Source organism: Squalius cephalus, assembly GCF_949319135.1.
Source record: "Squalius cephalus genome assembly, chromosome: 8".
NCBI lineage: Eukaryota > Metazoa > Chordata > Actinopteri > Cypriniformes > Leuciscidae > Squalius > Squalius cephalus.
The window spans coordinates 33,953,037-33,980,449 of NC_137129.1; the positions used below are offsets into that span (position 1 = coordinate 33,953,037).

The 27,413-nt window shown below is 38.8% G+C and overlaps 1 protein-coding gene across 2 annotated transcripts; it reads left to right on the forward strand.

Annotated features, from left to right (window-relative positions):
- The first annotated feature begins 1,259 nt into the window (after positions 1–1,259).
- On the forward strand, positions 1,260–27,383 carry celf3a (cugbp, Elav-like family member 3a). Of its 2 annotated transcripts, none has more exons than XM_079879571.1 (13): positions 1,260–1,537; positions 1,950–2,032; positions 15,121–15,169; positions 15,879–16,004; positions 18,652–18,731; positions 18,946–19,089; positions 21,123–21,267; positions 21,387–21,527; positions 22,628–22,687; positions 23,328–23,432; positions 23,709–23,852; positions 25,727–25,863; positions 27,307–27,383. In XM_079879571.1, the coding sequence occupies exons 1-12, from the start codon at positions 1,393–1,395 to the stop codon at positions 25,852–25,854; spliced, it is 1,350 nt and encodes a 449-aa protein (XP_079735697.1). In that variant the 5' UTR covers positions 1,260–1,392; the 3' UTR covers positions 25,855–25,863; positions 27,307–27,383. The 2 variants fall into 2 exon arrangements, with proteins under 2 accessions (XP_079735697.1, XP_079735698.1); XM_079879572.1 differs by lacking the exon at positions 27,307–27,383 and adding an exon at positions 26,146–26,232.
- Positions 27,384–27,413: the final 30 nt, after the last annotated feature.

Here is a 27,413-nt window from a genome sequence, read left to right on the forward strand (position 1 = left end):
ATTTCGGCTTTGCACACACACCAGAGAGCTCGTAAGATTTGAATAAACTTCTTTCAGTCTTTATTGATTTGAAGGCGTGAAGTTGCATGGATAGTTGCATGTTTTTGTTCTCTGTCATGTATGTGCGTATGTGGTGTCGTGACAAAGAGCCACATACGCCTGAGCCTCCAGTGTGGATTAAACAAAGAAGCTACGGGGATATCCGTCAATATTTATAAGCATTTTTATTTTATTGCGTTCAGTTTTAATGTGCTCTGTTGCCAGAGCTCGTAACATAAGCTTCTTTGTTCTGCTATAATATTTTATTCTCTTAAAATTCCTTTATAGAAACCACTCTTATCCTATGTTTTGATAACATGTTTTAATAGCTTAAATTATTGATATTTACATCATATAATGCATTCATTTCAACATATCATTAGTGTATATTGAAACAGCTAGAAATGTTATTATTTACACCACAAATCTGCTAAGCATTGTATGATGTTGGACATTTATGATGTATTGAAATCTTTATTGTCCTCCATAATATTATGCAATTAATTCAGCACAAACCAATCAACGCTCATTAAGACTTTGTTTAGTAGATTATTTCAGCTTTGGTGTGCTATCTGTTTTAATTATAAACGTTAGAACTTGTAAGATTTCCCATTGTGTGAGAATTTCACCATTCAAAATCGACCGACATGGAAGATTGTAATTCTGGCATGGCGATTGGTGGCTTTTCTTGTATCATTTGCATATTGAATTGAGTGGTCTTTCGTTCTTACATCTAGTTAAAGTACCTTCATATTGCAGGCCGGGAGGTCTTAAACGTTGATGTTTTACATTTAATAATGCATATGAAATTATTTTAAAACGTTTCCACAAGTTGCAAATTAGTCAGTGACCATATTTTTCGTATATTCGCTCACGAGAAGGAATGGTTTGAAGAGGTAACCATAGCAACAGTAGACCGCTCCTGTACTTTATCGCACGCGCACGGTATAATGGCAAAACTTAAACACACTTTATTCGTTCTATATTTCACAGATATATGATAAAAGCTTTAGTGTTATGTTTAAAGGCTCTTTCAAATACTTAACGTTTGGCTAACTGTGTTGTAAACACAATAAAATTCCCTTCCTGACGGTCTTTAACGCTTTACGTTTGCTACTTTACAAGCATCACATGTCCTTTTACAAATATAAATCTTGTTAATGGGAGTTATTATAAAGTGTTAGCGAGTATTTTAGCGTTATGTGTTTTGTTCTACGCAGAGCTGTCACGGTTCAACCCTTTTCCACGGGGACTCGAGTTTAACACCGCGACTCTTCCTCCGCCGCTGAGCCGCTCTCCAGTGCTGAAACCCCGGGCGCAGCTGTCGCTCCGTCCCCTTAGGAAACTGTCCTAATGAAGGAGGCCGACGCCATCAAGCTCTTCATTGGCCAGATCCCGCGGAATCTGGAGGAGAAGGACCTGAAGCCCATCTTTGAGCAATTTGGGAAGATCTATGAGCTCACGGTGATCAAGGACAAGTACACGGGAATGCACAAAGGTAATTAAACGAGATTGACTCGGCTCTATTGAACGGACAGTCTCAAGAGGAGATGTAAGACTAATGGTGCTAGATGAGATTCCTTTTCATATCTGAAGAGAAACGTCTCTTGTACTGCATCTAGAGAGGACACATACTGTGTTTTAATGTGTAGAAACTTTAACCTTTAGTTTGACACAGCATTCATTTCCTTCTACTTCATTTTGAGTTTGCTTCCAACGGTCTAGCTTTCTAAAGAAATCTATTCTCAGAAAATGCATCTGTGGTGAGAGAGATGCATTCTTTCATCTATTTCTTAGTCACAGCTGTCAAATACTTTTATTCTCGCAAAACACTGCTTAATATTCATGGACTGTTTAGGTTATGCTATATTTTTATTTATGCATCCCACGTTGTTTTCTTGTTCCTTCAGGATGTGCGTTCTTGACGTACTGTGCGAGGGAGTCAGCCTTGAAGGCCCAGAATGCACTGCACGAGCAGAAGACATTGCCTGGGGTGAGTTGTCGCTGTTGATGACCTGAACGCAGAGACGGGGCTGTATAAAAAATTGATTTGTTTAAATCAGACAAACATTTCCAATTGTCTATATATAGCAGACTGCATATAGAATAAATCTTTTATCATAAAGCACTTTTCGCAGTGGGGGGAACATGAAGTTGTTTCTAAAAGTAGAAACAACACATTAGATGGTTCAGGAAACAGGATCTGTGGAAATCTGTGTTGACTGAACAGACTTTAATTAGGTATGTAGGAGGGCACAATCCTTGAAGGCATCCGCGATCATGTCGCTCTCTGAAGTCGTTGATTAGCTGTTAGGCCATCTGCCGTACCAGAGCCGTGACGGGCAACCTGTAAATTCAGAAACCTCCAATCTCTTCATCTTTTTTTAATGCCTTTTTATGTTTTCATCCGTAAATCACCTACTTTTTTAGATTTGCCAGATGTACTGGATCATTATGAGCGATGTCGCGAGTCGAATGTTCTTGACGTCAACGTATAGAACTCGAGGATGAGATTATATGGTCTGTTTTGAGATATAATGAGGAATTAATACAACTATACGCTCAGTGCTCGCATGATGTTTTTTTTTTTTTCCTGTTGATTAGACTTGAAGCAAGCAAACCCACAGGGAATCTTTTGCTTCCCCTCAGATTCTATTTAAGCGAGTTTAATTTGCACAAGAGGAAGCTGCATGCGAAGACGCCGTAAAAGCAGAGACACGATGTGGACTGAGCGGCCAAACAGAAGCTTCTGGTGCATCTGAACAGACTCCGAGCCAATTGTGGTCCCACCAGACGTAGGCTAATGAAGGGATATATGGCTTTATTACTCCGTATGTCACATCACGTAACATCGAAGACTGGCTGAGTAGTGTTAAAAGCGACAAAATTAAATTGAAGTGAGACCACGTTGTGCCTTAGTTTCCGAGAACCAGTGTTTGCGAGCATCTGTTTAGATTGTTTTTCCTTATGGTGCGTAACGTTATGCGCATGTGTGCTCAAGAGTAACTCCAGAACAAATCCCATTATTAGCATGACAGTAGTCTGACCTTTGCGACCTCTCCAGGCGTAGATCAGCGGGTTCCCTCGGCTTTAAATCCTCTCTCCTCCTCCTCTGTCCCTCCATCCTTCTATTAGTCTGCCCCCCTCACCTAAGCCTGGTAAGACGGTGTTCAAACCTCCCCCCTGAGGTACGAAAGGGAACCATGTTATTAAGAACTACAGCCCCCCCCTCTCTCTTAAAGAGAAATCTCTCTTCCTCTTTCTCTGTCTCTCTCTTTCATTCTTTTTTCACGCACACACGGAAAGCCCAGCTGTGTGGCATTATTACCAGCTCATGGCACCTGCCATTCAGAGCAAGCCCCGCCCCCAGCCTGTCAATCATAGCGAATCGCTCCGGCAACGCTGCGTGATGTGTGTTTAGAGTGCGTGTGCGGGTGAGATAGGAATTGTTACCACGACGAGGGGAGAAAGACAGATAAGATAAGACCGAATTTGGCTTGGAACCTTAATTTCTCACTTTTTCTCTTTTTCCCCTCAGGCTTTGTTCACACTAGGCTGAATTCAGATTTATTTTCCAGATTTGATCTTTAAGACTCACTGTTTGCATTGTCAATTTGCGAGTGATGAAACGTATCCGCCTGTTCAAATAGTGTAAGTAAAGGGATAATTCCACCAAAAATGACAATTTTGTCATCATTTACTCACCCTCATGAAACCTTCTTCTTCTTTTTGTGGTCCTTTTGGATCCCATTGGCAGGTTCATTTTAGTATAATTTTTATTGTATTTAATAGTATTTTGAATTAGATTGAATTTGTTTTATAGTTTTAGTTTTCATTTTAGTTTTGGTAATTTAGCATTTAATTTTATTTGTATTTTAATTTGAGTAATTTTTGTACTTCAACTAAAACTTATTTTATTTCAGTTAGCTGCCAAGGCAACATTTCTTTTTCCCCCCATCATTTAAGGTTTTTAAGTTTTTCATCTAATATTTCTATTTTGTTTTATTTCAGATTTATTTCAATTAATGTAAACAATTTTTAATCTTTGTTTTTTGTTACTTTGGACAACAACAGTTTAAACATTCTTCGAAACATCTTCTTTTGTGTTCTGCATGTTGAGTAAATGATGCCAGAATTTTAATGTTTGAGGTGAATTATACCTATTAATATTCAAATTTTCTACATAAGTTGCTATAATAACAACTTAGTGTTCGCTTTCTTCTACTGAGAGTAGCTATCATTGGGGAATAAGAAGTTGAAAATATGCCTCTCCTTATGTGACCTCCCACACATTGAATTTGGGTCACAAGAACGTTGTGTTATTTGTACATACTGTATATTACTTGTTGTTTGCATGTGTGTACTAGTTTTCACAAAAGCGCAAGGTCTAGAGACTGAACTCATTTAAAAACTGAACTCATTTTAACTTGAGCGTCGTGATTTTAGAATGCTGTGTCATGCGCAAGACGCTGCAAAAGACAAAGGTGCAAAGGTTAAAGACGTAAAAAATAATGGAAAAGTAGCGCAGTGGAATGGAAAAACACGTTCTGTGTAAACGATCCCTTACTCTTGTCTTTCTCACTCTCATTTAATACTAAAGACAACTCTCATCTGTTGAGTGGACCTCCAGGGGGGATGAGGATTGTCTTTAGTATTAAATGAGAGTGAGAGAGACAAGAGTTAGGTGTCATTCAAGCGGCCCACTGTGTTATCTTTATTTCAACATAGTATTCAAAGCCACAAAGAAAAGGCAGTATTCTTAACTCTGAATACATATATAAATAAATAAACAAATACATAAATAAATCATAACAATATGTATTCAAATGTTTCAGGCTCTTTCACACAGCAGGCTGATCTCAGGTAGGTATCTCAGGCCCTGCTTACACCTGGTATTACGATGCGTTTTGGTCAATCGGATCACAAGTGGACGACAGTAAATACAGGTGTAAACGGTGTCTAAAATGTTTTGAGCTTGTCCACTTCAAACCACTTCCAGAGGTAGTCAAAAAAGCATTAGATAGGATTGCTTTCGTAGAGTAAACGCTCGTGGTCGAATGCGTTCGAACAGCCACAGAAGACCGCCTACTCTCCGTCTACTGAGCTAATGCGTAAACATAATGGGAAGCGTGCTTGCCAGACGCAACTTCATCAGCTGTAGACTCAAGAATGGTTTGAAGACGAAAAACGTACCAAGCATGATGTTTTCTCTCCATTCCTGATTTCTAACACGCACTCACCGTGTTCGGCGAGTGTCAGAGGAGAAACGAAAGCTACTGCTCTCCATATGTTTTTTTGTTTTCTGTGTTCATATGTAAATTGCTTGAGCTTATTTCGTTCATTAGCTCGAAAGATCTGAAGAAGCCCATACATTTACCCACCCATAGACCCTCCCTTTGAAGAAATCAGGACAGAAGTGGTTGAAGGTGGACAAAAGAGACGGATTAAAACACCAGGTGTAAACGAATATGTATCTGCCTTGTCTACTTGTGATCCGATCGACCAAAATGCATCTTAATACCAGTTGTAAACAGGGCCTCAGGTAACCAACTTCACTATGACATTACTATGCTAAAATTATTAATAAAATGAGCATTCACTTGAAACACAATAGTTGGACGTTAAAGCATTTGAGTAGCAGTTTTTATTCTCTGAAATTTGATAATATTTCCTAACCTTTAGTATTAAATGAGAGTGAGAGAGACAAGATTAAGGGGTTATTCAAGTGGTCCTCTGTGTTGTCTGAGGATGCGCCACAGTCGTCATTGTAACTCTCAAACTCTCAGAATTTACAAAATGCAGTTTAATTCCCTTATATATATATATATATATATATATATATATATATATATATATATATACTCATTATAACACCTTAATGTAATATTAATACAAGTAAATACTAGTGCATACTTGCAAACAAGTAATATACAGTATATACGAACACACCATTCTTGTGACCCAAATTCAATGTGGACACACACTTACATCTTACCATGATGCTGACCTCATGAGGTGCATTTTATTCATGAATTTGTGTCTAAAACTGCTGTCTTGTTCACACACTCACTAATCACTATATAAGTAAAGAGTGAGACAGCACTGCATATTGCATATGCCATTACATACACACATTGTGTCCTAAATGACAAAAAACCCCTTAACAATCCTAAAAAATGTTGAAATTGAAATTCTAAACATACAAATGTGTTTTGGGTTTGTAATAATCATATTTCATGCAATTATTTTAGACTGCTGTTTGGGCAAGTGAAAAATGCCTCACAAAAAACATTCTAATATTCTAATTTCGCTACTATTGAAACTCTGAATGAAAGATCAACTGAGAGCGTTGTATTGAAGGGAGAGGTTAAGACAGACAAGGGAGGAGGGGTTGAACAGATGGCATGGCTGGAGTGGCACCTGGCCTTATGTTTAATTTCAGGTGAGAGGCTCGCAGTGATTGTAGACAGAGGAGGAGAATGGAGACCTGGAGTCCTCTTTCTGGTTTTCCGATCCCATGATCTCCTCCTCCTCCCCCTCCTCTTATCTTTCCCCATCTCTCCTATCTCTCGCTCTTTGCCTATCGTTGCCATCCCAACGTGTTTGCTTATAGCTCTGTTTATCACACGGCCCCACTTGCACGGGCACAACAAAGCGGCGGGCGATACTTCAGCCGTGCACGCGTTCCTTCAAGCTTTTAAACATACACATTAACACCTTCGTTTGCTCGTTTCCTCCATTTGAGAATTGGCCACATCTCAAATCGTACTCTTTTTGGCCTCCTTTTAGCATTTAAAAAAACTGCAGCTAGTGCACTACAAGGCTAAAAAAACAGATGAATTTGGAAGACAGTTGTTGTGTTGGCGATTTATGGTATAATGTGACTCAGCTGGATTCTATCTGACTTCAGTTAAGATAAATATCAGCTTTCACACTGAGTTTTTTTGTGGTTTGTTTTATCTGCTGTTTCAGGAACAGCTTTACTCTTACTCCTGCCTCAGAGAAAAAATTGTGACAAAGCAAGATGATCAGACCAGATAGCTTCTGTTTGCACTATTAATGCTGTTTTTACTATTATAATTATGATTCAAAGCATCAAATTACGCCCGTCCCTATCGAACTAGCGTTTCAATTGGCGTGCACGCATTTTTGGCATTTTCATGTTTGGGACGAGTTGTTGTGCGTCTGAACGCATGTTTAAAAGAGCGTCTGTTGTGCCTTTGTTGTGGGGGAAGGGAGGGCAGGTGTTATTAGAGAGGGGGATGGAGTGTGTGAGAGTGAATGTCTGGATGTTTGTTTGTAGTTTAGTACAATGTGCTGATTCTGATTTACGTCGTAGTATGTTTAGGGCACCCGGAAAGTCAAATAAGATAAGATTGGTTGTTGTATACCCTAAAATATGTGTCATGTTTTGTTCAGTGTATGCTTTTTACAAATACAGTAAGTGCACTACACTTAAACTATGTGTACATGTGAAATGTACTTCTATGAAAATCCAATTGGATTCTGTGTAAGAAAGTGCAAACTCATGTTACTGTACTTTGTACACAAATAAAAGCCAAGCGATCATATCAGACTAACGCGATCTGACGACTTAGATGCGGAATTGCATGCGCACACGTTTCCTTTCCAGAAATGCACGATTAAGTATATTTGACTTAGTGTCAGTGTCTATACTCACATCCAGGCAGGATGAGTCCATTGTTCAGATGAATTGAAGGGTTACAGGGTTCGAGAGCGTGAAAGAGGGAGAGAGGTGAAAGTAGGTCTAATTAAAGAGAAATTGGACGGATATGTGAAAAGGGGGGAAGATTGAGGGGTGAATTGGGGGAAGGGGGGAAATGAAAGAAAATTTGACATAATGAGCCGGGGGTGGTGGGGGGGGGGGGAGGCGGCGGACGTCCATGAGCTTAAAGACAGACATCTGCTAGTAAGTGTGTGTGTGTGTGTGTGTGTGGCATTTGATGATTACACACTCTGTGAGAGCAGAACTTAATCTGATGGACATGTATCCACTGTGCACAGTAGATTTTTTCACACCATTGAGACTAAAATTAAACTAGCTAATGGACATTTTCTACTTTTCAAAGCGTAGTTAACTGCAAAAACTGCCATTTTCATCCACTTTTTTTGTTGTTGTGTGTGGTAGGGTTTCAGATGCTCAGACATTTATTATAATAAAGTCCCAAACAACAGATCCCCTTGGGTCCATCCTACTTCCTCTCTTGATTTGGTTGGTTTTCATTGTCTGCAATAAATCATGTAATCTTAAGAGCTTGTTTGCTGGCTGTAATCTGTCTTCTTTCTGAATGTGTCCCAGATCAATATTGTTGCTCAGGAAAAGCCATAAAGACACTAAATGATAAATATGGCATGTGCAGATTTCCTGATGAATAATAAGGACATATCGAATTTTCAATTTGAAGTGTCCATGATCATTTTTTAAAACATATTGGCCTGGTTTCACAGACCGGCTTAGACTGAGCCAGGACTAACCCTTAGTTCAATTAGGACATTTAAGTAGCTTTTATAAACTAAAAATATTAAAAATATTACTGGTGTGCATCTTGAGACAAAACAATGGCACTGACATATTTTAAAATATTGCAAGGTGCTTTCAGTTAAGACAGCTCAAACATGCGTTTTAGTCTGGGACTAGGCTTAAGCCTTGTCTGTGAAACCGGACAAAATATTCTATACCTGTTTTTACCACGTACAGCTGTTTAAAATGAAGAATATTCACTATGGAAGTGTTAATTACAAACATACTTAAAATAACCACAGACAGTAGTTACAGTGGAAGTCAATGGGGCAACCACACAATGATTTTAATCTACTATAACTTTTTTATTTGTTCGTTTTTACAAACTGAGAGCCAAGTTGATCATTATTTACTTTAATCCATTTCTTTTCTCTTCCGCTTGGCATTTGGTTCCCATAGACAAAAATAAAGTAGCACCCCGTCTCAATCAACAAGACAGTTCCTCCAATGTTGACTTGACTGCGTGTTCAGAGTGTTAGACATCAGCGCTATTGCAAGCATCGCTCATATGAGGTCTGTTTGTTTGAATGTGTCACATTCAGAATTTGATATGCATATTGAGTTAGCAAGCCCAACCAATGCACATCTCCACACATGCTTTTCCCCCCTCTCTCTCTCTGTCCATCTTTTTCTATTTAAGCAGGCGTTGACGCTGACAGTTTTTATGTCTGTGTTACTATTGTAATTGCTTACGGTCTAGCGATTGGCACGTTTGAAACAGGCGAATTGATTAGAGCTTATTGATTATTTCAAGAATGAAGATTTTAGGTGCTTTAATCGTCCAGCCAAGGTGGTGTTTCATCGTCTAATGAGAGTAATTGAAGTGACTTTTCAAGCAGCAACAGCTGCATGACATGCTATTAAAAGGCCTTTTTCTAATTCTCATAGGATTATCATACGTGCAGTTTCGATGACCTCATAATTAATCAATAATAATGGAATATTTGTATTCAGTGTGCTGTGTTATTTCTTAATAACACTGCATTTTCCCTTACACATTCATATATATTTATGTTGAATTGGTGTCGAATGAAAACTGATGTCGAATTTTGTGTTTGAGTATAAGACACATCAGTATCTTGTTATCTTTGTCATGTTTAATGGGCATGAAATGGCATATTTTGGGACCGTCTTTCTGATGTAACCGTGTTTATTATAAAATGGGAAATGGATGCGGCTGAAAGAATAAGCTAGAAAAGGAGATTGAAAAGAAAGAGAGTGGAATATATTGGGGGTGGGGTGGCGCGCAGGTTGATTACGGTCGCAGGTCCTGTTGCCAGGAGACGGCTGGGACAAGGGATGCTGGGTTGCTAGGGAACCAGCTCAATGCAATGGCCAGCATTGCATGATGGGTACAGAGGCAAGATTGAGAATAGTCTTTGTGTGGATACACACCTAATTTAACATCTGCCACCACACACACACTGACAAGTCGCAAGAGAGATCCTCTTGAGCTAGCTTGAGTGCAAAACACACACGCACGCACACACACACACAGTCATTCTTTCCATGCACAGAGAAACTTGGGGAGTATGAACAAACAGCATGCCTTGCAGGCATGTAGCGTGTGCGTGAATGTGAATTGTGATCTGATTTTTGAGCTCTTATGAGTCACTGGCTTTCTGAATTTTGCTCATATTGTGCAGTTGTTTGTGTGAATGGAACAGTCAAATTTGGGTGTGTCTTCTTCACATTTTGTTTCGGATGCATAAGCATATAGCTATTTTACAGGTCAAACACTGATTTGTTTGTATACGTGTTCGAGGCACTACATGGAGGGTGGCGGCAGAGTAAATGTCAGATGATTCAATAATCTATGGATTTAATATCCCATAATCCCAGTGAAATCCCTGGCCTCAGATCAAGGCGCAGATTAAGTGTGTGTGTGCTGAGTTTTTTTATGCTGGCAGATGAACCAAGCAGAAGTTATGACCTGTGCTTCTAATGGCATGTACGGAAGGATATTACATGAATATATATTTTTTGGTATTTTCTATTTTTGTAAGCAGACAATTGTGTTCTCCTGCTACAACACATATTGAAGGATTGCATTTATTTGTGTGTGGATGTTTTACGATTTGCATATTTTTTTGTACACAACATTAGCCTATGTTTATTGGTCCTTGGTTTCCTGTTGTTTTTGAATGTTTCATTCTGTAGTTTATTAAAATATTTAACGATTTACTATAATTTATTGTCAATTAATGTCAGTGGTGCTACCGCAATATTGTATACTTTTGGTTTATGTTGTTCATAAGCATAATGAATGCTTAGTGGTATCACCATTCATTTATTTTCTAAAGATATTAATTTTATTCTATAATGATTAAATTGATCATAAATGACAGTAAAGACGTTCATCATAGTAACCTCAAGAAAAATGCATCACTGTTTCCTCAAAAATCTTAATTATCACAACAGTTTTCAATATTGATAAGTTGATTATGTTTCTCGAGCAGCAAATCAGCATATCAGAATGATTTCTGAAGGATCATGTGACGGTGAAGACTGGATTAATGATGTTATAAATTCACCTTTGCGTCACAGGAATAAATTACAATTTCATATTACAATAGAAAACAGTTATTTGAAATTGTAATATTTCACAAGATTACTGTTTTTATTTTTGCATTTAAATATTTAACTGTTTTGAAAAATATTAAAAACTGGCCCTAAACATTTGAATGGTATTGTATATAGCAGAGTAGAGTTAATGAATGTAAAAGCAACTGTAGAATGTTAATCATCTGTAATTATTAGTGTGGTTCTATTAGTCGAGCAGCGTTTGTGGAAGCCAACAGGTTTCTCTCGTCCCGATGATGGAGAGTCTTCACTGCCTCTGTTGCTTTGGCAACCATAGCAGTTACACATGCTACTTTTATCTGTCTATCTCTGTCTCTCTCTATTTTCCTTTCTCATAAATAAATTCGCAAAGACTCACTTTTCATCCATTTTGATCGCCCTATTTTTTTTCTCTCTCTCTCTCTCTTTCTCTGTTCTTTTTTTCCCATCACTACCTTCCCCTCCCCTCGTCGTCCGGGGCAACCTTGTTTACCTGCTGGGTAGCTCGTCTCGCCGTTGTCATGGTGACAGAGGGTTGGTTGCCGTGCCGACCTGAAGTGGCAGTGCCACGACTCTCTCTCTCTCTGTCTCTCTCTCCCACTATTTCTTGTCTCTTCCCGTCTCTCTCGTCCTTTTGTACCCTTTCTCCTCACCCTTTCCTTTTTGTTCTCTGCCACTCTCTCTGCTTTTCCTTTCAGTAATCCTTGAAGCTCAGTGACTCATCACAGTGCAAGGAAAGACATGAATAAAGCTCATAAAGGATTTTCTCGTACATCACAGCGCATCTGTAGCCTGTACAGAAATGATGCTTTTCAGTAATGTTTTGGTTTGATGTGCCATCTTCTTGTTGATTCATGCATGTTAAATGAGTGAGCTGTTCCCTTGCCTCAACCTTGATGTGAGTTGGCTCCTTTCCGAAAATGAATCCAAAATGGCACAGTCATTAACCTAATCCATTTTGCTGACCATTTCAAAGTGCTCATGCAGTCAACAGTTGGCCAGCTACCTGGCGTGTGTTATACACTCTTGAAAATAAAGGTCAAAAAATGGGTTTACAGCCTAACGTCATACGAGGACTTGCGAAAACCTCTCCAAAGAACCCAGGAGGTCTTCACTTTTCCTCTTTTGATTGATCAATACATTGATCTAAACTTTCAAAGATCTTCAAAGGTCTTATGGATTTATGAATGTTTTAAACTCGTTTTAAAATCTTCCCGGTCTGCTGACATTTGTTATGACATCCGCTTCAAACATTACAGTGCTCATGATAACTTTCATTAACTCTACAATAAGTAAATCCATTTCACCAGCTAATTACTTTTTCGACAGCGATGCCATAGACGGAGCTAATGCAAAACCGCAAAATTCTAAAGATGGCTGCATGCTTGTTTCTCTGGCGCATAAGGTCTATATACACTGCAGTTTTCAAATCTCGTTTTCGCTCTTACTCGGTACAGTTCAAAAGAATGTTTTTTTTTATATATATATATTTTTTAATGCCAAGGCTGCAAATATTTGATCATAAATACAGTAATATTGTGAAATATCATTTAAAATAACCATTTTCTACTTGAATATATTTTAAATGTAGCTTAATTTATTCATGTGATGGCAAAGCTGAATTTTCAGCATCATTATTCCAGTCTCATGATCCTTCAGAAATCATTCTAATATGCTGATTCGCTGCTCAAGAAACATTTCTTATTATTATCAATGTAGAAAACAGTTGTGGAACTTTTTGTGGAAATCATGATTTTTTTTCAGGAAAGTTTTAAAGAACACCACTTATTTGAAATGGAAATCTTTTGTAACATTAAAAATGCCTTTACTGTCACTTTTGATTAATATGATGTGCTGTTGCTGGATAAAAGTATTAATTTCTTTAAAAAAAACTATTGAAAGGTATTGTTCAGATATGGCACACTAACACCATTGTTTCCGTCGATGGATGTTGAATCTTGTGCCACACAACATGGCTCCTCGTGTGAATGTACGTGAACTTATGAATTTAAGTAGGGAATTCAAGAAAAAAGTTCTTGGCTGAAAGTGATGGAAGAACCATTAAGTAACCTTGTTTATGAACTAAATTGGGAGCAGCTGCCCCCAACACAATGATAAAACACCCTCAAAAGTTATTTTTCCCCTGTACGCCAGTGTTTTCTGAAGATAAACAAAGCAATTTGGGCAAATCAGATTTAAGCGCTGCAAAACAAGCTCTTACACTGAGATCAGATTAGTAATCACCAGAGGGAGTTACACTAGGAAAGCAAAAGAACTGATCCAGAACAGACGTATAGTGGGTGTTGGGGATCTTTACAGTGCTTTACATTACTGCAACAATCAATGAGACCTGCTTCATTAGTCATCCTGATAAATGCCCTTCTGTTTGCGCCCTTCTCCGCGAGTTGTGTAATATATTTTTGGCGTGCTGTGAAATAGTGAAAGTCATTATGTATGGTTTATATGGCCCTGTGTGTGTGTGCGCGTGAGAGAGAGTGATTGCAAGCAAATGCCTGATCAATACGGACCCCAAATGAGCGATCGCAACTGGTCGGAGAAAACCAAGCGATCTGAATTGGGGCGAAATGTCACCTGCTGCATAATTAACGCTTTTATGTTGATTCGGGTAATTTAGCTCAGAGCGTCTCTCCTTGCCTCTCATCCACTCCTTTTACTAATTGTATTTATTTAAATTAGGGCTGAAGTGATTGAACAATTCCACGTATAATTGCGAATGTCATTTGAATTACAATACTAATACTATCTACTGTTCATGCTCATTTATATTTTCCATTCATTTTGCTGTAAAATAGAATTTAGTCCTAACAATCATTTAATGGTTGTTTTTGGAGAATAATATGGACGTAATAGTTTTATAACCCACTAATAAGGTGTTGTCACATTTCAGTATTGTAGCAAATTGGGGTTATACTGTCATTTTATTTAAATGTATACTACTGTCCAAAAGTCTGGAGTCTGAAAGATTTTTTTTCATGTTTTTAAAAGTGTCTTATGCTCACCATGATTGCATTTATTGGATCAAAAGTTGTGAAAACAGTAATATTGTGAAATATTCTTACAATTTGAAATGACTGTTTTCCAATTTATGTACATTTTAAAATATAGTTAACTCCTGTGATAGCAAAGCTGAATTTTCAGCAGCTGAATAGAAAAGTTCTAAAGATCAGCATTAATTTAAATGATGATGTAAATGTCTATATATATATATATATATATATATATATATATATATATATATAACCTTGGTATATATAACCACCTAACCTTGGTTAAATTTGGTTATATATATATATATATATATATATATACAATTTCCCTTTCCATTTTCATTTCCTCTCTCTCTCTCTCTCTCTCTCTCTCTCTCCCTCTCTCCCTCCCTGATTCTGTTTTCATGTTTTTTTCCTCTCATATGACCATTCCTCCCTTGTTCCCCTGGTGCCTCTTTCTCTCTTCTGTTTCAGAAGCACAGAATCTCTCACCGTTTTAATCTGCCGTGCGTCTGTAATCCAGATTAGCCAGCGAGCGTGCTTAATCCCATCACTTCCCCAATCCCGCGTGGGTGTGTGCTTTTCCTGGTGCCTGAGAAAAATAGAGAGAGAGGGGCAGGATTAGGTGTGATGGAGAGAGAAAGCATAAAACGGATTCTTGATGAGAGATAAAAGTGGACGTGAGAGATGGCGATTAGGCCTCAAATGGAGGCAAACAAGTACAAAGGCTACATGGAGAGAGCAGAGAGCAGAGATAAAGGGACACAAACACAACAGAAGCAGGACCAGTGTGGAGATTTTTCTTTTAATTCTGGAATATTGAGGCAGATGGACAGGTCCTGAGATCTACATCACGCACATACATTCAGCCAGCGTTGTGCAATAAATGCACGCACAAACACAAGAGGAAATGAACGAGCTGGATTAGGAAGTACAGTTGATCATGTGATCTTGTGCTCTGTGTTTCAGATGAACCGCCCCATTCAAGTGAAGCCAGCGGACAGTGAGGGCCGAGGAGGTAAAACACACACACACATACACACACGTTGGGTTTTCATGTTTTATGGGGATCTTACATAGACATGATTTTTAGACTGTACAAACTGAATATTTTATCCTTTACCCCTAAACCTAGCCATCACAGAAAACTCAAAAGTCTCTATCTATCTATCTATCTATCTATCTATCTATCTATCTATCTATCTATCTATCTATCTATCTATCTATCTATCTATCTATCTATCTATCTATCTATCTATCTATCTATCTATCTATCTATCTATCTATCTATCTCACTTATGGGGATAGTTTTGTCTTCAAAGTATATCTAAGTAGACACACAACAAAATGTATTAATAAATAAAGAATTCAACATTTTAAACCCATTAAATGGATGTGGAATGAGTACAGACTGATTTAATAATGTCTTATTGGATGTAAACGTCAACGCAATCCAAATTACAATGCAAATGGTTCTTTCATTTTAATCCTGCATTAATACACACCGAAAACATGAGCTAGTGCCATTGTGTTGGTCAGCAAGGGACAGTCCTCTAGCGCCCTCTAGTGGCCATAAAGTTATCGCAACATGAAACTCACTAGCATCGAGTGACAAATATTGCCTGAGATAATTTGATGGTTATTACCATTGTAAAATGATACATGATCTTACACAGCCATTTGTCTAGTATATGTATACTTATCATGATCTGTCTTTCTGTATGTAGACAGGAAGCTGTTTGTGGGGATGTTGGGGAAACAGCTGTCAGACACCGATGTCAGAAAAATGTTTGAGCCGTTCGGGAGTATAGAGGAGTGCACAGTACTCAGAGGGCCTGACGGAGCCAGCAAAGGTGTGCAAACCACATTCAAATACATGCACTTCATCCTTCTCCTGCAAGGAATAATACAAGTCAATTTAAGTCACCTTTATTTATATACAGCGCTTTGTACAGTACAGATTGTTTCAAAGCAGCTTTACAGGGATAACTGGAAAATTATGCATTTTGGCTGTTGTTCAGCTGAAGTCAGTTCAGTTTTGATTCAGTTCTGTTGTAAAGATCAGCAGTTATTTAATTAAAGCAGTTCTGCAAAAAATAACGTCATCGTCCAGCTCAGTTCAGTTCTCGTACAACAGCATCAGTATAGTCAGTTCAATAATATTGTTGAATATTAAGTGTCCCCAACTAAGCAAGCCAGAGGCGAAAGTGGCAAGGAACCCAAATTCCATCAGGTGACAGAATGGAGAAAAATACTGTGGGAGAAACCAGGCTCAGTCGGGGGGGCAGTTCTCCTCTGGCCAACGAACGAACATGGTGTGATTATGATTCAGGCTGCATCACAAGTCAGAATTCAGATCGGAATCAGTGGCATTCAAAAATTCATCCAGTTCCTTTTGCTTGAAGATCGATTCATCACGCTGGTATGGAGCCAAAGCTGGCCATAGGGTCTGTGCGGAGGACCTGTGGTCTCTGCTGACGATCTGTGCCGATGGCTGTCATGTCGACCATGCCTTCACAGGGGATTGTCTAGTTGACAGGATCTCTGCTGACGTTCAGGGCTGCGTTGTGGTCGTGTCTAGGTGCAGGTCCACCATCTGATCTGGATATGGACCGGATCCGGCTGACTACGGTAACCTCGGGATAAGGATGAGACAGACAGACTAATATTACCGTAGACGACATTCTTCTTACGATGTAACAAGTACATCGGGTGTTGTAGGAAGTGTTCCCAGTATGCAGCCTAACAATCATTTAACTAATTTGACTTATAGAAATTGATAATGTGTTATGTGTATGCCAGGTTAAAGAGATGTGTTTTTAGTCTATATTTAAACTGACAGAGTGTACACGAACAAGGCTCTAACTCTATTCCAGAGTTTGGGTGCTAAATAGGAAAAGTATCTACTGCCTGCAGTTGATTTTGATATTCTAGGTATTATCAACTGGCCAGAATTTTGAGATTGCAATAGACGGAAAGAACTATAATGCGTTAATAGCTCGCTCAAGTACTGAGAAGCTAGACCATTTAGTGCTTTGTAAGTAATTAGCAAGATTTTAAAATGTATGCAATGTATGTATAATAGGGAGCCAATGCATTGTTGACAGAACCAGGCTAATATGGTCATAGTCCTGGTTCTAGTAAGAACTCTAGTTGCTGCATTTTGGACCAGCTGGAGTTTGTTTATTAAGAGTGCAGGGCAACCACCCAGTAGAGCATTACAATAATCTAGCCTTGAGGTCATGAAATGCATGAACTAACTGTTCCGCACTTGCTCATGTTGTCATTGAGAGCATATGTTGTAATTTAGATATATTTTTAATATGAAAAATGTGGTTTTACAGATGCTAGAAATGTGGCTTTCAAATAAAAGATTTGTATCATAGAGCACACCCAGGTTCCTAACTGATGACGAAGACTTTACAGAGCAGCCATCAAGTGTTAGACAGTTTTCTGTTATTACGTGCAGGGGTTTTTGGTTCAGTAATTCGAATCTCTGTTCACTGAATCAAATAAATACCTATGGTTGTGTTTGTTCTCTGCTAAGAGAATCAAAAAGTAAGCAGATCTAGCTGTTTTTAAGGCCTCTCTGTATGCAATAACACTTTCCTTCCACGAAATGCGAAATGCCTCTAGTTTTGTTTTCTTCCAGCTGAGCTCCATTTTTCGGGCTGCTTTCTTGAGGGCCCGAGTGTGCTCGTCATACCATGGAGTCGGACTATTTTCTTTAATCTTCTTTATGTGCAAAGGAGCAAACATGTCTAAAGTGCTGGAAAAAAGTGTGTCAATAGTTTCTGTTGCAACATCGAGTTCTTCTAAGCTATCTGGAATGCCGAGGAGTAGAAACTGATCGGGAAGATTATTTATAAAGCAATGTTTAGTGGTAGAAGTGATAATTCTACCATATTTGTAACAGGGAGTTTGTCTTGGAGCCTTGGCTAAATGGAGCATACAGGAGACTAGATAATGATTTGAGATGTCATAGATGTCAATTTCAACAGATCTAAAGTATGATTACGACAATGAGTGGGTCTCGACACGTGTTGTCTAACTCCAATAGAGTTTAGAAGTCTGTAAATGCCACTCCTAATGCCTATCCCTAAAATAACACTAGTAGGTTTGGAGCCATGAGTGTTCGGTCATCCACGCATATGTTGGCTAATGAATGATAGTCCAATCGACACAGGCTGTGATTTACACAGGATGTGTGTGCTCTGGGTAATTACGTGTGAGTGTGGATGGAACAGATGCACCTGCTGTAGTAAATCATTAACAGATTCACTTATGCTCTTCCATATGTACAGATGTAGGCTTTGGGAAATAATGTGGGCATTTGTACCAATCTCAGCTCATTGTATTTAATTTCATTTGTTTAAATGGATGTTAAAATACTCCCACTTGATGACTTGTCATGAAAATGTTTTTTTTTTTTTGTTGTTGTTGAAAATGTCAGCCTAATGTATTTGTCGGCTTTGTCTAATGATGTGTTGTGTGTTGCAGGTTGTGCATTTGTAAAATATCAGAGTAATGCAGAAGCACAGGCGGCCATTAGCGCTCTACACGGCAGCCGCACTCTCCCGGTTAGTGTTTCGTTCAGTCACATTCAGGATTCCTCCCACTATCACACCTACAAGCATAACACAACACAGTATGCCATTGTTCATATACTCACTCACTCCCTACAGAGTCTTTGTGTTTTGTTTTAACATCACCCACTGCATAGTTCACCTCAGGACTTCTTAGTTTCTTCTATTTGATGTTGTTTGAGAATGAGAATTTTCTTTATCCCCTCAGGGTGCATCTTCTAGTCTGGTGGTAAAGTTTGCAGACACAGAGAAGGAGAGAGGAATCAGGCGTATGCAGCAAGTGGCCTCCCAGCTGGGTGTCATTAGTCCCATGAGCCTACACCTGGGCGCCTACAACGCATACACACAGGCAGTAAGCACTAACACCATCTCTTTAGCAGCAAATCAGCATATTAGAATGATTTCTGAAGGATCATGTGACACTGAAGACTGGAGTAATGGATGCTAAAAATACAGCTTTGCCATCACTGGAATAAATAATATTTTAAAATATATCAAAACTTCATTTTAGATCAAATAAATGTAGCCTTGGTGAGCATAAGAGACTTGAGAAACATTTTTTTACTTACCCAAACTTTTGAACAGTAGTGCATATTAAGGTTGGAATACACTACATGACTTTTGCTCAGAATTTTGCCCTGATTTACAGTCTAGATGAGCCGACAATAGTTGCCGAAAGTCTGCGCCAGTCTGCAGATTTTGGGCAGTCGGAGTTGACAGATTTCACATAAAATTGCATTGTGGGCACAAACTCTGATTTTTTTTTTAGCTTCAGACTGTGATTCCATCCACCCGGAGGATATTAAAACACGCTTGTTGTTTTGAGGCGATTTTAGAACACATATCGTAGTGTATGGCCACGTTCACACAGCAGCAGAATACAGTTGCCTGTCCTGTATTTGAGTCCTTAACACGGGTTCACACACAGTTCAGTTAATTATGGGAGTGACAAATTAATTGTATAACCCAACTCACACCCGTAATTATTCAGGATTCCAGCATTCTCTGAAAACACACGCTATGTGTGAACAGTATCGGACTGGACAATGAGTTGTCCGTTACTTCATTCAGTGCGAGAGAGCCACTCTGCACTGCACAAACGTGTGTTGCGGGATTTCATGTGTGGTTTTGGTAACTTACAGTGACTGAGATATGAGTGTTTTAGATCCAGTCACTGTTCTCCACCAGAGTTGCTCCCGTCAGTGTTATGTGCTCCATTTTACACCGAGATATAAACACTGCTGTCGGTTAATAAAGATTTGACGGATGAACTCGTCGCGATGACACGCCGCTTCTGAAACCAAAGCTGCCCTCTATCTACCAGTGTTGCAATAAAATACAATACAACTAAAATAACAAAGCAAAAGTAAATTAACAGAATAAGCATAATAAATTAAACTCAGTATATTGCGCAGCTTCTGGTTGTGAAACCGCCGCGATTTAAATTGCCGAAGAAAAATCGTTCACAGGTGAGAATGTGTTGGTATGTGTTTATATGCATTAACTGAATATTACAGGTTTTTATACTATGGTATCTTTTTAATGTTGTGTTAGCTGAAGCTTTGTCTTTTTGTATTGTGTTAGTTTAGCAAAATTATCTGCTGAAGTCTATTGCAAATATAGATGTTCACACATGTGTCTAACTACGGTTGCAGACGCACAGTCAACTTGCTCTCGAATATTCACGGACCGGTGTTTTGACCGTTCCAATATGGCAGACGTCTAACCTATGGCGGCCCATAGAAACAGCCACTAATGAGGCATCTATATTTATATATCTATGCATGTTTCTTTGTGAGTTTGTCGTGTTTGAAACAATTTGAAAGTTTGGTAGTCTTTTAGTGTATGATGCCCAGTTTTTCTCTGTAACCAAGTATATGATGCCTAGTGTTTTAAAATCTGTTTATATTTTAAAATACGTGTAGTGTATTCCAGCCTTGCATAAAAAAGATTCATACCAACAGCTTAATGTCCATTGAGGAATTAAATATTTTTGTCAGTGTATTTATGTGTTTAAAATCGAACAACTTTTTGAACAGTATCTGTCTTTAAACTAAATTCTTGTTGTCTAATGCAATGACTTTCAAACATAAAACGTGGCTTAAGTGCTAAATATTTTTTGGGCCACTGTATGTACCAGGGTTTAGTTGACAGAAAACACATTGGGATGGATTCATTTGGGATTAGAGCGATAACTGGAGGTTGTATTAGGTTTGGAACCAAAAATACTTCAATAATTACTTTCTGTTCTACACACAGGAAGTTTTAATTGAAATGGCTTTGACCTAATAACCCCAGTACAACCCCTGCAGAGGACTCTGCTAAAAGTTTTATATGTCATAGTCCTGGATTCACTTTTTTTGTTGTTGTTGTTGTCCTAATCAGCTCGTCCAACAGCAGGCCTTGGTGGCTCAGTCTGCGTATCTGTCTCCTGTGGCGACGGTTGCCGCGGTGCAGATGCAACAGTTGGCTGCTCTCAATCCCAGCAGCATCATAGCCACACCCATCGCTTCAATCACACCCTCCTCAGGTACATGAAAGTCTGCTACAACATCAATACGGTCCTTCACATCTAGCATTTCAAGTTCTTTACAAATCTTCTTGTATTTGATTGAATTTGTGTATTCATGATTGGTCGTTCTGCTCTAGGTACGAACACTCCTCCAACCATTGCCACACCTGTGCCTGCTCTGCCTCCAATCGTCAACAGTTACCCACAAGTCTCTGCACCACCCAATGGCCAGTCTGCCACTGAAGCCCTCTACACCAATGGTGTCCACCCATATCAGGGTGAGGACCTTCCTCCAGTGTTTATAAATGCTATATTGTATTATTGTTTAATAATAATACTCAGTATTTTATGAATATTTTATTGTGATGCTTTACAATATATGATGTTTATATCATATGTATTTTATAAAGACCACAATAATTTATTAGTATGGTGTAGGGCCTCCTTATGCAGCCAATACAGCATCAGTTCGTCTTGGGAATAACAGATACAAGTCCTGCACAGTGGCCAGAGGGATTTTGAGCCATTCCTCTTCTAGAAGAGTAGCCAGGTCACTATATAATGCTGGTGGAGGAAAACGTTTTCTGACTTGCTCCTTCAAAATACCCCATAGTGGCTTAAAAATATTTAGATCTGGTAACTATACAGGCCATGAGAGATGTTCAACTTCACTTTCATGTTCATCAAAACATTCTGTCAAAAGTCTTGCTGTGTTTATTGGTGCATTATTATGCTGATACAAGGCACACCCTTCAGGGTCCAATGTTTGAACCATTAGGTGCACATGGTCCTCCAGAATGGTTCGGTAGTCCTTGTCAAGTGCCCATCAAACACAGTAGGGAATGCCGTGATATTACATTATTGATTAGTGATTATTGGCACCAATGAAACTGACATTTGGCATTGGCACGAGTGACCAAAGTTTGGACCCTCTGGAGCTTCCGACAAACAGTTTTGGTGGAAACAGGAGATTTAATTCTGTAGAGTGTTGGACATCTGTGGTTTTATGTTTTTTGGATACAGTCCAGGTTAGTACCTGGACATCCGCTTCCTCTTGCATCGACAGTTACTCCTGTTAGATGTGGTTCGTCCTACGTGTTGGTATGCCGACATTACCCTGAATACTATAGCTCTCGATACACCATAAAGACTTGCTGTCCTGGTCACAGATGAGCCACTCTGATATTTCTCCCATTATGTTGTGTGGATTGCAATTTTTTAATAAAAAAAAAAAAAAAAAAAATTATGAACTATTGCTATTGTTCTGCTAACAAACTTCACACTTTGCTCTTACTGATGTATGTATAAATATTTTTATGTTATACCAATTGTCTCATCCTATTCTTCTGTTTGTTTTCAATATTTGTGTATTCTTTAGCTCAGAGCCCTGCATTGGATCCTCTCCAGCAGGCGTATACAGGCATGCAACACTACACGGGTGAGGCTTTTCAACTCCTAACACTCCTTCTGAAATTTGTAAGCAGTGAAGAATGTGAAATATACAATAGTACTCCCTTTTTCAGAAAAACCCCCCAGCTTAGACCAGTTAAAAATTCAAAATCATAAGCAAGATGTAAAATACAACCTAATGTAGTTACAATAAACAAACACTGTTTTCCTCATTTTTTCATGTTTTCACTAAATGAACACAAGATTTTTTTATTCATATGCATGTTTTTATTTACTGTATATACACCAATCTAACAATAAATATTCATAAACAGCAGTAATTACCGAATTTTCACTAAAACATTTTAAATTATGTAAACTGCTACATGTGGACTTCCGTGAACGATAAAGACGTAAATGAATTGTAGAATGAATTAATTTATTGACGTGGATAGTCGAAAGAACTGATTTACAGAAATGAATCGAGATTTTCAACATCCTCAGTGGTTATTTTTGCTACTGAGATACAATGAAGGACTGCTAATTTAAGGCTAGGCTATTTTTATAGCAAGCAGTTTGTCTTTCTCAAGGTCTTATCTGCTCAAAATAACAAATACAGACTGCAGAATGGCACTCGAAAAGATGACTTTACCCTGGTCTCGTGTCTGACCTCATTACTCCACCCACAGCTACATATCCTGCTGCTTATGGATTGGTCGGTCAACCATTTCCACATCAGCCCACCTTAGTTGCCCAGCAACCCCAGCAGCCGCAGCAGCTGCAACAACGAGAAGGTAACAATGTAATTTCCTGTTTCACTGGGTACTATGACCACTGACATCCTGTTTTGATTATTCCCAAGTCTATTATCGAACATATTTCTCGATCTTTGTTCTCCTAATCTCATGCTGTGCCGCCAAAAGATTCAAAGCACCATGTTACTTCCAGATATCAACACGATTACTTCCTTTTATGATTAAAAAAAAAAACATGTAACTGCCGTGTGGTCTCATGTATTGCACTTCCTCTTTCCTTTTGGCTCATTCCTACTCTCTGCTAACTCTCTCCAGGACCAGAAGGCTGCAATATCTTTATTTATCATCTGCCTCAGGAGTTCACCGACTCAGAGATGCTGCAGATGTTTCTGCCCTTCGGTAACGTCATCTCAGCCAAGGTGTTCGTTGACCGCGCCACCAATCAGAGCAAATGCTTTGGTGAGTGATTTCCAAAGAGCGATTTAGATGCAATATGTGGAGGGATTTAACACACTAAATTAAATGTAAAAAAATTCAATTAAATGTGTCGCGGAATGTCGCTTTGAAATACTATTCTTTTTTTCATGTAACATTAAAGGTGCAATAAGTGATTTCTGAGAAACGCTGTTGAAAGTGGATCGGACTGAGCACCATGACACACTTGTAGCCAATGAGCAGTAGGGGGCGTGTCCACTCATGAGGGGGGAGGAGAGAGAGTGAGCAAGAGAGTGAGATTTAAAGAAAGACTGTAGAAAGAGAGATGGCTGAGAGACATTACAAAAGAGAACAGCTCAGAGGAATATCACTGGAAAAAGAAGGGTAAGAGCTTTAGGACCCACGTTAATATTAGAAAAGCTTTCCAGCGCTGGAGAGACTGAAGCGAGAAGGCCATAAACGGACGTGAGGTTATGTTGTTTCTGCTCCATACGCGAGTAACATTGGTTTTTCACAGAACCAAGATATGCTGTTGTTGGAATGTTAGCTACAGTAACAGAACATTTTTGAGTGTCATTGTTTGTCTAGAGCTGCTGTGCTTCTGGCGATAACAACAAACTCTTGCTTTTATGTACTCTGATGTAGTGCATGTTCATTTTGAATGACATGACATGTTCTTCCTTGTCATTCGTTCGTCATCTTCGCTTTATTTTTTCCATTAAGAATTATTTTGCCTCACTTCTGCTACGATAAAGACATCTGCTCTTGCATTGCGTGTTCATGCATTTTGGGGGCGGAGCAATGAAGGGAGGTGTGTGTTTGTTTGGGTTGATTTCAAATGTCAAAAGTGTTCAACAATGATTCTCAGAAATCACTTCCTCCACCTTTAAAAAGGACATTAAATGCCACCTGAAATGAAAAACCTCATGGTATACGAAATACATGAAATAAAATGATGCAGACAATGTATTTTATCGCAAAATAATGTAATATATGTGACCCTGGATCACAAAACCAGTCACAAGTAGCACGGGTATATTTGTGGCAACAGCTAACAATACATTGTATGGGTCAAAATTATCAATTTTTCTTTTATGCCAAAAATCATTATGATATTAAGTAAAAATCATGTTCCATGAAGATATTTAGTAAATTTCCTACCGTTAATATATAAAACATTTATTTTTGTGAGTGAATGCAGCACAATCGCGAACATAAATGGACAACTTTAAAGGCGATTTTCTCAATGTTTAAATATTTTTGCAAATAGTTGTATCTCAGCCAAATATTGTCCTATCCTAACATATCAATGGATAGTTTATTTATTCAGCTTTCAGATGATGTATAAATCTCAATTTCAACAAATTGACCCATGTGACTGGTTTTGTGGTCCAGGGTCAAAGTTGTGGTCAAAGTCTTGAGGGTGGGGAACAAATTAAATATGCGTTTCATGCCTTATTTATTTATCTATGCTTACATTTCATTGTACTTTTATTTATTTATTGCAACATGACATATTTAATTATCAATCTATTTATTTAATTGACCCCCGGTTTCACAAACAAGGCTTAAGCCTAGTCCCAGACTAAAATGCACGTTTGAGCTGTTTTAATTGAAAGCAACTTGTACTGATATATGTTCAAATATCTCAAGATGTTTTTTTCAAAGGCACGTTTATAAAAGCTACTTAAATGCCCTAATTGAACCAAGGCCTAATCCTGCATATGAAACCTGGCCTTTGTCTGTTAAATCTCTCCACAGCTGCAAGCAGAAGTTTGCCGTTGAAACGGTTTAAATGACGAGCAGCTCATCGGTGACTCGTTCACCGACGCGCTTCCTCCGCAGCTTTTTCATCTTCTGTTTCTTTCTTCTTGCCGGTCACGTCCTTCACGTCGTAGGTTTCGTAAGCTTCGACAACCCGGCGAGCGCTCAGGCTGCCATCCAGGCCATGAACGGCTTTCAGATCGGCATGAAGAGGCTTAAAGTTCAGCTCAAGAGGCCTAAAGACGCCAACCGCCCATACTGAGACGAACAGGTGAGGAAAACCAGAAAAGATAACAGAGCGCCTCTTCTCTAAATCTCTCTAAGTGTTATGCTTTATAATGTGTGACCAGTTCTAAACTTACAAGTCTAGCCAGAATATCCTGTTTTGATTGATTTATTAAAAGAATTGTAACCTAAATAACTCAACAGCATTAGATCTTAAAAATAGTCGAAAAGGAAAAAATTAATTTTTACTTTCATTTATTGTTTTTGTGCTGTGTCATTGTTCAAAAAAACAATCAAACAAACAAACACAACCTCATCCGCAACCAAGGCTGCCCCGTCCAATCATAACTCGTGCGGAGACCACGTCGCTACGGCTACGGTGGCCTAGCAACCAATAAAGCTCCCCCTTCCTCCCACAGCGTTGGTTTGTAAGTTGATTGGCCTGTGTTGGTTGCTGTGGCGATATTCCTGCCTGTGATGGTTGCCATTAGCAGTTTTGTTTTTTGGCCCTTTGTCATGTATCCTCCATGCTGAGAGTGCATGGCGGGTTACCGTGGTGACTATGGACTGTGTTTGGTGCGTTGTGACTCTCTCTTTTTGTTTTATAAATACTGATCAATAACTGACACTACATCTGTGATTTACTCTCAACGTAACTCCTAGCTAATGGAGTTACGCCAACTAAATTGATCCCATTGAACTCTAATCAACCAGCTCAATGTGCTACTTTTGGGTGGATTTTGTTTTTGATCAGTCTCCTCTGTGTTTTGTTTGGTCATGACTCTACTTCTTCTACAAAATACTCCCATATGTAGTCTGGTGGTGTTATAGTTACTGTGAATGTGGGGGGGTGGGGGGTCTCAGTGTGGTTGTATTTGATTCCAAGAGAGTTTGTGCTAGTGGGTATGCTGTTTCGTGCCAACGAGTGAGCTTGTGTACGTGCTTGCGTGAGTGATGCGAACGATTCGTGCGTGAGAGCGAGCGAGAGAGCAAGAGGTAGGGAACTTCATTCATTCTACCTCTCAAACCTCTCACGCTGAGGTTTGAGGTGACACTTTGTGGTTGTTTTGGTGAAAAAAGTGACGCATTGTGCCGACCAAAGAACAGCATTCCTCTGTAGGAATTCTGGGTTATTTTACAGTCAAACTACATTCGATCATTGGTTTGAGCGCTCAAAAAGACGCAGTTAAGTCACCATCTGAAAAACGATACAGCCCAGAATTCCTATGGTGCATGTTGGAAATTTGTTTGCCTGCCAGAAATGTTTCCCCACTTTAAACACTAACACAGAAAAACACACACTTGCATTAAAAAAAAAACACCATTCACTGACTCACAGCATAGGTTGCATGGAAGTATAGAATGGTAAGCATTAGATAACCTTCCCAAATGCTAACTTTGTAGGAATGTTTTTTTTTTTTTTTTTTTTTTTCGGATCGATGCGACTTGCTCCTAACTGCTGTTTTCATTTTCTCTCTCTCTCTCACAGGGAAGAAAGGAGAGGACTAACGGAGTCACTTTTCCTCTGCTGCAAATTACGGGACCAACAACTTTCGCAAAACTACAGTATAAGACCTGCCGAGATTATTTAAACAA

Coding starts and splice junctions, on each gene's coding strand:
- celf3a (XM_079879571.1), top strand. CDS start 1,393: ATGAAGGAGGCCGACGCCATCAAGCTCTTCATTGGCCAGATCCCGCGG. Junction 21,528..22,627: donor TGGTGTCCACCCATATCAGG/GTGAGGACCTTC, acceptor TGTATTCTTTAG/CTCAGAGCCCTGCATTGGAT. Junction 23,853..25,726: donor CAATCAGAGCAAATGCTTTG/GTGAGTGATTTC, acceptor TTCACGTCGTAG/GTTTCGTAAGCTTCGACAAC.